Source organism: Chlamydomonas reinhardtii, chromosome 9 (assembly GCF_000002595.2).
Source record: "Chlamydomonas reinhardtii strain CC-503 cw92 mt+ chromosome 9, whole genome shotgun sequence".
NCBI classification, from domain to species: domain Eukaryota; kingdom Viridiplantae; phylum Chlorophyta; class Chlorophyceae; order Chlamydomonadales; family Chlamydomonadaceae; genus Chlamydomonas; species Chlamydomonas reinhardtii.
In genome coordinates, this window is record NC_057012.1 from 5,672,831 (window position 1) to 5,686,266 (window position 13,436).

Sequence of the window (13,436 nt, forward strand, 5' to 3'; positions counted from 1 at the left end):
CGCGGGCGCAATTGGACGCAATTGCGCGGATTGGTAATCCGGCGGGGAAAGGCGTGCTCGGTTTTCCGTGGCATATCTGTGACCGTCCGTCGCTGCAAACAATAGTCAGGTACCTCTTGTATCATCACGAAATGTACAGTCGTGCTCGCCGGTCGTCTGGTGGGAACTGTGCTCTCACTGTCCGACACGAGTTCGTGCCGTCTGCTTCCGCCACTTTTCGAAACATTTACACCCCACCCACCCACGTCAAACGCGCTTAGAAGCCTTGCGGAGCCTCAATCTAACCATCATGAGCCCTTGCAGTGTATTCTGGAGTTGGCTGGGGCGGTCAAGCACCTCGGTCAATCCCTCATCCCACACCACCACTTGGGCACTTTCCAGCCAAACATCCAGCATAACATGCGTCAAGCTTCAGTAATAGATCCGGTCGCGCTCCAACTCGTTCGCCAGCCCCTTGTACAAGCCCACACGCGCACGCGCAATACCCCGCTTTCACAACTCGGTATGCCTGATCAGCTACGCCAAACCCGTGCCCACTAGAACAGTCATGCGTCGAGCCGTGTCAATCCACTCCGCAGCGAACCATCGCAACGCACGCACGAATAAACCAGGGCGCTTCATAGTTCCCATGCAGACGGTGAATAAATAATCAGAAGAAGCGAATCACACGGAGACCAACAGCCCACATGTAAAGCCGCATGGGGTCAGCAAAGCTCATTACCCTCCATTGCTCTCCAGACTCTCTGCACGCTCCTCAGATACCCCGTCCTAAACGCAACATGCCAGTCAGCACGCACCGGCAGCTGCCTCCCAGCACACACAAGCACGTTGCAACCCCTGGCCACGCATGGTTTCACGCTGTACGGGGCTGCATGCTCAATCAAGAGGACGCCGCGGCGGTGGTAGGAAAGGGCGGCAACCCCCACTCCTCAGGATTGAAGGCCTCCAGGGACGGCAGCACCTGCGACCGGCACGCAGTGGGACACGAAGGCGCCATCATCGGACATTGTAGAGCATACGGCAAGCCGCCAAGACTGTGGTTGAGCCAGCATGATGCTGTTTGCAAGCTCCCATGACCAGTGCTCAACCACCGACCCACCATCATGCCCACCTTCATTCAAGCTCTCACACCTACTTACCGTGCCTACCTACCCAACCAGCCAACCGTGCACGCCACAGCCGCTCCTTGATCCGGTCCCCGGCACGTCTGCTCCCTGCCTCCCTGCCCCCCATGCACACATGTGTCCATATGGTTACCCTCTATTCCCGCACCGCCATCAATACGCCCAAACACACATACACACGCAGAGCCACACACAAATACACACTCATGAGCATGCACACACGCCCACGCACATCCTTCCCCTTGCGCTTTCTAACACGCGCCCACCTGCGTTGCGCCGCATCCCGTCACGTGCTCCTGCGGCAGGCCCGGGTACGGCGCCATCACCACCCGCATGCCGCCCGCACGTGCCGCCTCCACGCCGTTGGGCGCGTCCTCAAACACCAGCACGCTCCCCATGTCCGTCACAGCCGGGTCCGTAAAGCCGGCGGCGGCCTGCGGTTGTGGATATGCATGCGCGCACGTTTGGGGATTCGGGCGTGATGAAATGAGTTGATTAATGATGTGATGGGGTGCGTGGCGCGTGCACGGGTGCGGGTGAGTAGGGGTACGAAGGATGTGGGCGCTGGTGGAGTAGGGTGCACGGAAGGAGCTGGCTGCCGGTTTGCTGCCTCCGCCACTGCACTGACTGCAGGCCACTCTGAGCATGCATAACGCGCTCATGATGCAGGAGGCAAGGCGGCGGCCGTGTCGCGCTGACACATGCTAATGCCTGCTTATCATTCATGTCACTACGGACTTTATAAGTTGCCCAGAACACGCACCTTGATGAATATCTCCGGGTCGGGCTTGGCCTTGGCTACCATGTCCCCCGTAACCACATGGTGGAACAGCGAGAACAGCTGGCCGTGCTTGGAGGTCTGCCAGGGTGCGCGGGCGTGTTTTATGGCAGCATGGGAGCGATGGGTGGTAAGTTGAGAAAACAAGGAACACTCTATGCGCGCGCGTCAAGTTTGCGCAGTGCACGGCCGCGCACCTGCGCCATGCCTCTCCCCTTGCACTTTCCTGGCCACACACGCACGCAAGCACGCACAATTCTTTTACCTTGAGTTTGAACGCGGCGGCGTGTGAGCCGGTGGCCACGGCCATGGGCACCCCGCAGGCTGCCAGGTGCCGTACCAGTCGCTCCGCGCCCGGCATGAGCGGCGAGTTGGCGAAGGCCTCCTGCAGCAGTGCGTCCCGCTCCACCAGGAATTGCTGGACAGGGGTTTGGGTGAGGGGGAGGGAGGGTGGGGGTTTGGGTGAGGGGGAGAGGGAGAGGAAGAGAATGGAGGGCGGGAGGAGGACGGGGGAGGTGCCAGGGGTATGGCCGCCGCGGTGTATGCACACACCCGGCTTGCAGACCCTCCCGCTCTCACCCGTGAGTTGGGGCTTGGAGGAGGAGCATACTAACATACGGTACAGATACAGTGTGCCCCTCGCTTTTGCCACCCAACATAATCTCGCCTCTCACGCACGCACTTCGGGCGTGATCTCCTCTGGTGTGAGCTTGAGGTCCTCACACAACACCCGAGCCGCGTCCAGCGCTTGCCGCCCCATCATTTTGGCCTTCAGCTCCCACTGCAAGTCAGTCACGCGATTCAGTGGAGAGTGGAGACGCTTGATTATTGCATCACATTGATTTGGTTTGTCATTTCATACCCCATGTCTGGGGCCCTGGGGCCGAGGGCAAATGCCCTGGCCAGCGCTGCCCTCTCCCGTGTCGCCCAGGGGAACCCCTGGTGTCGCCGTGCCGTGTCCACCCCTGAGTGTCCACCCCAACCCCCCGCTTGCATATGCTCCCCCTCCCCGCCTTCTGTTCCGTGACCTCCCACAGCCTGCGTCCTACCGTAAATTTGCGTCCGAAGCGGTCCAGGATACGCTGCTGCGCCACCGTATAGGCACCCTCGGTGTCCAGCAGCAGGCCATCCATGTCTGTGGAGGCGCGCACCAGCTGTAAGATGACGACAGCCGGAGCTGGGCCGTCATATCGCCCTATGCACCGGCCCCTACTAGGTGCAAGTACTGCACCGTCGCGTTGCTTACCGAAAAGGACCACGGACGGCCTGCCGCCAGGTTGCACCGAAGGGGCCATGCTCTTTGTAAGGCTGCTCGCTCGCTCAAAACTAGCCGGGTGTCTGGAAACGAGCTCTGGAAAGTACCTATGACTACTATGATAATGCCTTACTGCGCTCGTGGATTGATCGCGCCTTAAAGGATTCAAGCACCTAGCTCGCTGTGCATGCATTCAGACAATCACATGTGTATCTGACCTTTTCCATGTGACTTGGTCTTGGCGTACTTGTCGGAACCTGGTCGCTGCGGATCCAGGCTGTCGGGGACAGGTTTGCCCTGGTCGGGGACATCTGCGTCGAAGGGCAGACTGGGCCCTGACCGGGGATGCCGAGGTATGTGTGGTGGGTTTTCCCAAGTTCAGCTAAACGAGGTACTGGGAAATGGGTGCGGGCCTGAGTGGCCTGAGTGGGCCCTCAAACTGGCGTCAGGTGGAGAATGGTGTCAGATGGCATCGGTTGTCTGGGTGTTGATAAACCCCCCACAGCTCGCACAGTTGTGTGCGTCACGGATACTTCCAATGCGCAAATGCCTCATTACACGCATTTGTTGCTACTAGATTAACTTGTTTGTCATTTAATTAATGATTCGTCATACGCCGAAACTGGACCAAAAAGCCTACCCGACCTCGGTCACGCAGGCGCACACACAACGTACGCAACGCACACGCCACCCTGCCCGCCCATGGCCCGCCGCCGCCGCCGCCGCCAGCGCCCCACCCTATTCCTGTTCGCCGCCGCTGCCTCCACCCCTGCCGTACGCGGCCGCCGCAAGCCCTACGCGGCCGCCGCCCAAGCGCCGCCTCGCCGCATCCCATGTCAGGGCGTGCATCAAGGGCAGACCGCCACCGCTGGCAAGAAGGGCTCGATTTCTTCCTTGCCTGAGAGCCTGCATTGGGGCTCAATTCTCACCGCTCCCCAAGGATGCAAGCTCCGCCCCTAGAGGCCCACGGGCCTGCGGCACTGGCGGCAGCTGAGCCGACTGTACTGCTACTGCCCATGCCAATGCCCATGCCACTGCCCATGCCACTGCCCATGCTACTGCCCATGCCACTGCCTTCAGCCAGGCACGTCTACAAGTGCACTTCCTCGCCGTCCTCTTCCTCCTCCTGCTCCTCAGGCGGTCGGCGGCGGCGGCGGCAGCCGCGTCTTGAGGAAGTTGGGCAGCTCCTCCTGCAGGTGTAGGAGTGTGTGTTGGGAAAGCACACGGGAGGGAAGCGTCGACATGGAGCATGCAAACGTGCAAGCAAAGCGGGCCGCGATGCAGGTGTTTGTGTACGCGAAGTGAGGGTGTAAATGTACGAGAGTGTTTGATGCAATGCGGATGCCCCGCCAGACCTTCCCCCGAAACGCACGCAAAGGAACAAGCTCCTCAGCCCCCACGCACCCACAAGTCTCCACGGAGTCCTCGGCCCCCACTCCGCACGCGACAGTGCTCATGCAAGCGCATCCGTGTGCTGTACACACAGGCCCTGCCCTCCCTTCTCTCCCTCCGCCTAGTGCAGTATGGGCTGGTATGCACAACCCCCTCCCCTCCTCTCTCTCACCTGCACCCAGTTGTGTATACGCGCTGCCATCTCGCGCGCCGCCCACCGCGGGCTCCAGGGGTAGTCGCGGTAGGTGCGCGAGGAGTCGGGGGCGCCCAACATCCTGCGTGCGTGCGTGTGTGTGTGTGTGTGTGTGTGTGTGTGTGTGTGTGCGTGTGTGCATGTGCAAGAGTTCACGCAAAGTCAAGGGCAAGCGGCCATCACCGTACACGTGAAAGTGCGCAAGCAAGCGATGTACCGTACGATACCGGTATGCTTAGGTCAGCAGGTCCGGGCTCTGCGCGTGCGCGTGCCTACTTCAATTTGGGACACCCACTCACCCATCCTCCCTCCCGCGGTCCCGCCCCTTCCTCCCCCTCCCTCCCGTCCCTCCAAATCCATCCTCCCTCCCGCGGTCCCGTCCCATCCCATCATCCCATCCTTCCGCGCTTTCTGGGTGTTCTGGGTCTTGGTGTAACTGGGATCGGCATGACAGCCGTGAACTGCCCCTCCTTCCCTCCCTCCCCAACCTCCCATTCTGCCTCCCTCCCTCCCCTCCCTCCCATCCATTCTGCCTCCCTCCCTCCCTCCCTCCCATCCTCCCTCCTGGGTTGGCAATGGCCTATTTGGGGGTTGGAATGAAATAACCTGCCAACCCTTCCTCCCTCCCATTCTGCCTCCCTCCCTCCCTTCCATCATCCGTCCCAACCCTTCCTCACCGCACGCTCTGCAGCGTGATGGCGGGCTTGTCCGCCGGGAACCTGCCCCCCAGCTCCAGCCCCAGCAGCACCGCAGCCCCCTCCCAGGCGATGCCGTACAGGGCCGAGCCGGCGGCGGCGTTGAGCTCCAGGGCGGGAGATCCCAGCATGTCACCCAGCAGGGACAGCAGCTGCGGCAGGCGAGCGGGCAGGCAGGCAGGCAGGCAGTGGGAAAGGAAGGAAGGAGAATGTGGGCGGGCGCAGAATGAAGCGACAGCGCCTATGGTTGAACGCGGCTGCTCGTCTGCTGGCTGCACCCTTCCCTCCCGCTCGGCCGGCCCACGTCTCATGCCTCATGAATACAGCCCCGCACGTGCGCTCGCGCAAGACAGGGCAAGAGGTCGCACCGCGCTGTGCCCCAGTCATGCAGCGCATCAGCGCACCCTAGCGCACCCTAGGCAGCAACCCACGCGAAGAAACGAGCTGAGTCCCTAGTCCCTACACCGTACGCTGGGTCGCACCGCACCCACCGCACCGCATCGCACCCACCTGCAGCCGCGTGCTGAGCAGCAGGCAGTGCGCGTCGATCTGTACATGGGGGCATGGGTGACATTCATGACTACAGTAATCAAGAAGTGAAGTTTTAGCACAGCGGTACAGCAGGCGCGTCGTTACCGATACTGCGACAGGCGTGCCGGTACTCGCAGAAACGGCAGGCATGTCCCACCTCCCAACCACCTCCCAACCACCTCCTAACCGCCTCCCAACCACCTCCCAACCACCTCCCAACCAAACCCACCTCCCACCTCCCCCCGACGCACCTGCAGCCTCAGCCGGTCCGCCGCCAGTGGGATGTACTCGGCCAGGCACATGTGCGCGCTCCACAGCGGCAGCAGGAACGGCGGCAGCAACGACACGCTGATCTTGCAGCCGCCATTCGCGGCAGTGCCCCCGCCGCCAGCGCCGCCGCCGCCGCCGCAACCGCCGCCAGTTGCGGGGAGGCTGCCGCCGCCAGAGCTGTTGGTCCGGCGCGCGAAGCCGCCCGCACCCGTGGCACTGGTGGTGGTGGCACTGGTGGTGGCGGCGGCGCCGCTGCCTCCACCCAGGGCGGTGGCGGCGGAGATGACGCCGGGCGGCAGGGGCGAGGTGCTCTGCGCCTGTAGGTCCACAAGCACCGGAGGCACCTGCGGCGCAAATATGAAAGAAAGGCAAGAAACGTCAGGGAACAAGGCGCAAGAACATATAGATGGGGTAGCAGCCAGCAGCGGCCGTAAAAACGCATAGCTGGGGCAGCGCCAGACCCACACACCTCTTTCCCCATTCCGAGCCCGCAGTAATTGATCCGTGCAAAGCAAAGCGCGCAAAGCATGCCTGTGCTGTTGCCTCGGCCAGCACCACAACTAACCTCACGCCCTGCCCCGCCCCCCACACCGCATCCCACACACCGCACCCACCAGCAGCAGCAGCTCGGGATCTGACATGTCGCCCGTACCCCCGCCCGCGGCAGCCGCAGGCAGCCGGAAGCTCGCCTGCAACACCAGCGGCGGCAGCGCCGCCGCCTGCTGCTGCCGCTTGCCGCCCGGCACCCCCGCCGCCGACTGCCCCGCACCACTACCAAGACCAGCACCTGCCGCCGCCACCCTGGCCGCCGCCGCCGCCGCCGCCCCTGCCACCGCGCCTGGGCTGGCCGGCCCTCGGTGGACGCTCAGTCCCTCGGCCGCCTCCGGCTCCCCTAGCCCCGCCCCGCCGCATCCCGGCTCTTCCCCGGGGCCCAGCGGCTCCAACGCCCCACCGCCGTCCTCCACCGCCCCGGCCTCGCCCGCCTGCGCCCCCGCCGCCTGCGGCTCTGTGCTCGGCGCCGTCCCTGGCGCCCAAGGAGCCCCCGCTGGCGGCGCCGCCGCCTCCGGCGGCGGCGGCAGCAGCCCGCTGGGCAGCCTGGCTCCCAGCTGTGCCGCCAGCCCCAGCAGCTGTGTCAGGTCCACACCGGGCAGCGGCACCGAGAACACGGCCGCCCCGGAGAATGAGGCGGAGCCCACGCCCGAGGTCGAGCCCGTGGCCGAGGCCGAGGCCGCCTGCGCCTGCGTCTGCAACTCCATTTGAATGCCGCCGCCGGCGCCGCCGCCGCCGCCGCCTCCCGCGTCTCCGCCCGTGTCGAGGGTGCTGAGCTCGAACTGCAGCCGGGGCAGCCGCGCCGCCGCCGCCTCCAGCCGTGCCCGCTGCGGCGTCCGGTGAGGCAAGGCAGGGGTACAGGCACAGCGGCACGTGATGCGCGGCCGCGGGCTCGTGCATACCGTAGTACAAGTGTCACAACACATTGCATGCACGCTTCCCCCTCTGCCTTTCCCCTCTTCTTACATCCGAAGTGCCGTGCGCAATCGCCGCGCCCCTGATCATATGCATTTTGTGAACCATACCAAACACACGCGAATTCCCTTCCCGCACGAAGTCCCTTCCCACACACAGCCGCACAGCCCCGACACACACGGCCAAACAGCCGCACAAACCCTCTCCACATAGCCCCCCCTCTGCGCACGGCTACACATTCATACAACAGTGAATGTCGCACAGGTGCTGCCACACAGTCACACAGTCACACAGTCACACAGTCACACAGTCACGCACGCACAGACCTGGTGCAGGCGGTAAGCCTCAAGCAGCGCCGCCACCAACCTCGACAGAGCCTCAGGCCGCGACAGCTGCTGCTGCTCCGACGTCGCCGGCCACCCCAGCAGCAACGCCCGCAGCGCCGCCGGCCCACAGCCCGCGCTACTGCTACTGCCAGCGCTGCTACTGCCGGTCCGACCATGGGGCGGTCCGGCGCCGCCGCCGGCTGCTGCTGCTGCTAGCGCGGCCGCAGCGGCGGCGAAGGTGGTGGGTGCGGCGCCGCCGACGGGTGCGCTGGCGAAGGTGTTTGAGCAGAGCGGTCGAAAGGATTCGTCATCGAAAACCACGTCTGGGGGTGCGTTGCCGCTGGCCGGTCCGAGCAAGAGCTGCAACGTTTGGGGCGAAGGGGAAGGCGAGTCGGGAGCATGTGGAGAGCGGATACGGTAGGCAATCAGTGCTTAGGACAGCTCGAGGGCCAAGGCTAGGAACGTTCTAGCATGTTCCATTTCTTAAAGGAGGTGAGACGAAGCGGCACCGGATCGCTGTCGCGGCCTCCTCTGCATGGGCCCTCATCCCGAAGCCCAAGCTGCTGGAGCCCCCACACTGCCACGGAAACCGCCCCTTCAGGCCTTGCCTGTCCCCCCATCTCCCCTTTCCCACCAGCCACTGTCATTACACCCGCTTCCCTTTTATAGACATGCACACAACCCGTGGCGCGGCTGGCCCTGGCCGCTGATGTGGTGGCCCGGTTACTGCGTGCAGAGGTGTTGCGCAAATGCGCACCTGCCATCGCAGCTGGCGACCGCACCAGGGCAGGCCGAGGTTCACCACCCGGCAGTGAGGACTGATGTAATCTAGACTTGCATTGCAAGACAGGTCCTGCCGGAGCTGGCGCAGCTGCGCTTGAAGCGCGCTTTGCATTGCGACTCGAGACTGTTTCAGAGCAAGCCAATTTTCGGAAGCTGTACACAAGTGAGCTTGCGCCTAACCAGAAACCTTTGGCGTGCTCAATTACATTCAGCTTGTGTGAAATTCGCAACGCGAGTAATGTGGCTTCATCACTTCAAGCTTGATGGGAAAACACAGGGCAAAATAAAGCTTACGCGCTGATGGTATGCATGGCGCGTTCAGGAAAGTTTCTGGGGCAGGCTGCAGGACCATCGCTCGGGACGTGCCAAACCCTGCGCGCTCGGTGCACGTTTACATTTGCACGGTACGTGGCACTTGCAGGTTGCTGCTTGATGACCGCTCCTGGACCCTTTCCCACATGAGCCACATACCTCTTATGCGCCCCTGGGCCCATGGCTGCCCCTCCCGCTGCCCCTCCCGCTGCCCCTCCCGCTGCCCCTCCCGCTGCCCCTCCTGCTACCCCTCCCGCTGCCCCTCCCGCTGCCCCTCCCGCTGCCCCTAGCCGTGCCCCTAGCCTCCCGCTGCCTCACTGCTCGCGTCCACGCCGTGCCCGTGTCCGGACGCCGACCGTGCTGCCACCCATGCCAACGCATTCAACCCATGCCCTTCCACAACTGGACACTCCCCAACATATCACAGTACAGACCAGTCCATCCCGCATGCTTCCAAGCGAACACTGAACACTGCACCGTATGGATGCATGCAAACTGTACAATGGAAAGGGTGCATGCACGCCTCCTGCGCTCCTGCAACGGACAACCCGGTCCCCCACCATACACATGCGCAGGAATGTACCCTGGGTCTGTTGCGTCCTTGTTTGGCAGCAGCGTGATGCAAGGATGTACCGTACCGTACAGACAATTTTTACGTTGTGCGGCGGGGATAATTCGGGCGGCATAAGGCAGCCACCTCCTTGTTACGTTGTGCAATATCCGCACCACACACCGGACGTGCCTCACTACTGGTAAATCACATCTTACATGCGCACCATTGATGGTCAACACCAGGGGGGGGGGTACGAACAATAGTTCCAGACCCCACGCACCCCGCAAAACCTCCCGACCCCCCCGACCGACGACCGACCGTGCCGTACCGTGCCGTACACCCCCTAAATCCCCTCTGTTTTCTTCCAGGATGGTGCCAAACGACTGCTTTCAGCGAGCTCTACTAACATGTAAACACGGAAAGTTCGTCGGGCGCGTCTTGACCACAGCCATGTTGTCGACATGTTGTGAACATCTTGCGGCCGTTCAGTTGCACCCGTGTAAAGCACGCTTACGAGTCTTACCTACGCATGGGACATACACATGCGTTTTCCTCCGGCGCGCAAGCACCGGTCCGCGACTTGTGGCACGTTCTGGTCAGGCGAGACATGTCGCACCCCAACATCCCAACCCGACATGTGTTGACGGGCGGTAGCCCTTCGTCTTCTGGTAGGCTCCTGACGTTTCCCAGCCGTTAAAAGCATCCATTGCATGCTTTGGGCAACGGTCTGGGCTTGCCCTGCTGTCTTATGAGGCCCAGACGAAAGTTTCCGGCACACCGTGACGAAACCTTGGGGACCCTGGGGACCGACGACCGACCCTGAACTTTGGGGGCCCATATCTCCGCAATTACTACCCTGATCAAAATTCAGAAAGCGGATTCTGAACGCTCTCGTCAAGCTCTTTCGATTTGAAGGGTGGGGTATGTCTGCGGCATCCTTACCCCCCCCCCTGTCAACACCAAGCGAAAACTGCGTCATGCACCTCACAACACCATGAAGCCCTCCGCTGCTCTAATTTCACCTACCTTTGTACCGTATGCTGAATTCCTAGAACAAGCGAGAGCAGAGGGCGGTGAGGAGCAAAGTCCCGACTGTGTTGGCTTCGTGCCGTATGCTTAGTACGGTACACAGGCCCTCATTTCCCCGCCCGTGTCGGCATACCGGCCTGGCCCGATACATCCCTAACAAGCAAGAGCAGAGGGTGGTGAGAAGTATAGTCCTGAGTGTGATGGCTAGCATCCCCGCCCACAAATCCCACAAGGCGTGGGAGTGAGTTCGCGGTTGCTCGACCGATGATCGCGCTGGCTGGTCCATACGGTAGTCTGCTGACGCGCAACAATCCTCACGCTCCGGGCGCCCGGCGACAGCGGACAGCACAACGCAGGCACTGCGGGACGCCACACCGCGCGCGACGCAAAGTCGTGGCCACCAGGCCATCCTGGTGGCGTGGGGGCGGTGGTGGAGGCGGGCGCGCGTGCACTTGCAAAGCCACGTACGGGAGGCCGACTCTGCCAGAATCTGCGGGCGCGAAAGCTCAGGTAGTGCCCTCCTGCCACGTATGCAATCGCCCGTGCATCCGAACTGAGTATGCATAACCAAGGTGCACGACAAACGCAATAACCAACCAACCAACCAACCAACACCGGCCCTGACGGAAAGTGACCCAAACGGCCCACACTTGCCGCCTTATGGCACCCGCCACGGCACGCCTTGCAAGCTGTGCTGCCCTTGATTGTCCATACCCGCGCTACCGTATGTCACCCGATCGCCTACAAGTCTCCGGCCGACCTTCATTCCTGAAAGCCCTCAGTGGTTCGAGTCCAACGCAATGCCCATCGCCACACCCAACGGAGCCAAATGCACAGGTGTACACAGCCCGAAGTCACAAGCACGGCACAGCTGCCAACAGAGTCCAGTGCCGCCGTGGTGGCAATGCAAGTTGCTGTTCCCCATCCGCAAGTCACCTGGGGCAAGTGCGGCACGTTCGCAACCAACAGTAAAAGGAATGCCTACGCATTACGGTACTTCGTGCGTTTGCGCGTCGTAGTAAGTGCAGTCCCAAGCCCACGCAACCCCAAGCCCGTGCAAGTGTGACACAAGCCACATGCCTCTTATGCTGCCCCATCCTCAGCCGCGCTGCTCGCACCCACGCCTGCAGCCGAGCCCACGACCACAGCCGAGCCCGCGGCCACAGTCGCCGCGATCACGCCCGGGCACTGCGTGTCGTGGCCTCCCTCGCGCCAGTGCTGCAGCTGGCACAGGCCGCAGCAGTAGCGGGCCGCACGGCAGCGCGAGCACGTCTTGCCGCCGCCCGGAGGCACCAGCGCGCTCGGGCCGTCCAGGCTGCTGCATCTGGGGTTGGCGCACAGGGCTGCAGGCGCAATTGCCGCCGCGACCAACTGCTTCACCTCATACGGCGACAGCAGCCGCCAGGCACAGGGCGGGTGGCAACCAGTGGCGCCGCCGCCGGCCCCCTCAGCCGCGGCACGGTATCGGCGCCGCAGTAGCCTCCGCCTGAGCTGGCTGCAGGACGCATCCACCAGTATGCCCACACCTTCCTCGCCACCTGCCGCCGCTGCTTCTGCGTCTGCATTCGCTAAGGCAACAGCAACATCCGCACTCGCCGCGTCCATCAGCTGCACCAGCTCCGACCGCCCGTGTCGCGCCGCCACCTCCCGCAACGGACTGAGGTCCCACAGCGCCTTGTCCAACACCACCTGTTGGGCCGGGCTGCTGCTGCTGCCACCGCTCGGGTGCCTGCTGCCACTGCTGCTGCTGCACTCTGTATTGCCAGGCCAGCTGCTGCTACCGACATCGCCCGACTTAGCCGTTACAGCCTGCGCCTGGCCCAGGTTCCGGGCCCGTGAAAGCATCAAGTGTGGAAGCGCCTGTGGCCGGTGCGCCCAGGAGGCCTCCAGCGCATCCAATACGCAGCCCTCCAGGCCGTCGCCGCCGACACCATCAGCATCCGTGTTGTCCGCGCCACCGCAGCGTGTGCCGTCACCGGTGCTGTCGCTGCTGCTGCTGCCGCTGAGACCTGCCCACTGCTCCGTGTGTGTGGCGAAGTAGCCAACGAGCTGCTGCAGGTGCCCGCCGTCCAAAAGCGCTACCAAGACCGGCTGCCACGACTCGAGCTGCTGTTGTGCCTGTTAAGGGGTTGGAGGGGCGTAGGAATACAAGCGAGACGTTAGCTGTGCGAGTTGAGAACGGAAGGGAATGGGCACATCATAGGTAGGGGTTAGGAGAACCAGTGCATGCCAAAGCACGCTTGAAGGCAGGCTGGAGGCAAGGAAAACAGGCCGCACGCCCGAAGGGGTGGGGTTCCAACTCCTCAAGCACCGCAAAATGCATGTACACCGTATGGCACGGAATGCTCTCACGACATCTGCGTTTTGACTTTGCCAGCGGTCACATCAGGTGAGTTCTGCGTTGCACATGCACATGCGAGCCACCGTCCACGATGCCCGCTCGGTATGCAGGAAAGCTGCTTCCTGGTTCTTATATGTGAGAGCGCTCCGGCTGAGAGACAAGGACTCACGTTGCTCGGCAGCTCGGCATGGAGGTTGCTTGTGCTAGGGTCGTGCTGAGCTTGGGCGTTGGTCTGACGAAGGACGTCAGCACTTGTTGGCTGCTGCTGCTGCTGCTGCTGCTGCGCCTGGCCAGCTCCCGCCATGCCCGCCGCGGCCTGCCGCGTACTGTCGTCATCTGTAACTCGTTGTGCCGTTTCTGCCGCATCTGCCTGCGCCAGTGCGGCTGATG

At 62.9% G+C, this 13,436-nt stretch overlaps 3 protein-coding genes across 3 annotated transcripts; all 3 read right to left on the bottom strand.

Moving 5' to 3' along the window:
- Window positions 1–56: 56 nt before the first annotated feature.
- Window positions 57–3,362, bottom strand: CHLRE_09g401330v5 (hydrolase). Its single transcript, XM_001697591.2, has 7 exons — window positions 3,149–3,362; window positions 2,952–3,037; window positions 2,585–2,683; window positions 2,168–2,320; window positions 1,888–1,983; window positions 1,391–1,558; window positions 57–961 (listed from the first exon to the last, which is right to left on the bottom strand). The coding sequence occupies exons 1-7, from the start codon at window positions 3,195–3,197 to the stop codon at window positions 881–883; spliced, it is 732 nt and encodes a 243-aa protein (XP_001697643.2). The 5' UTR covers window positions 3,198–3,362; the 3' UTR covers window positions 57–880.
- A 337-nt stretch (window positions 3,363–3,699) lies between these two features.
- CHLRE_09g401367v5 (uncharacterized protein) lies at window positions 3,700–9,062 on the bottom strand. The gene is made up of 8 exons (XM_043066023.1): window positions 8,786–9,062; window positions 8,029–8,388; window positions 6,853–7,614; window positions 6,220–6,582; window positions 5,948–5,986; window positions 5,420–5,589; window positions 4,722–4,824; window positions 3,700–4,347 (listed from the first exon to the last, which is right to left on the bottom strand). Exons 1-8 carry the CDS (start codon window positions 8,921–8,923, stop codon window positions 4,291–4,293), a joined length of 1,992 nt encoding a protein of 663 aa, XP_042921396.1. The 5' UTR covers window positions 8,924–9,062; the 3' UTR covers window positions 3,700–4,290.
- Window positions 9,063–10,540: 1,478 nt separating this feature from the next.
- CHLRE_09g401404v5 (uncharacterized protein) lies at window positions 10,541–13,406 on the bottom strand. Its single transcript, XM_043066025.1, has 2 exons — window positions 13,216–13,406; window positions 10,541–12,823 (listed from the first exon to the last, which is right to left on the bottom strand). Exons 1-2 carry the CDS (start codon window positions 13,348–13,350, stop codon window positions 11,789–11,791), a joined length of 1,170 nt encoding a protein of 389 aa, XP_042921397.1. The 5' UTR covers window positions 13,351–13,406; the 3' UTR covers window positions 10,541–11,788.
- Window positions 13,407–13,436: the final 30 nt, after the last annotated feature.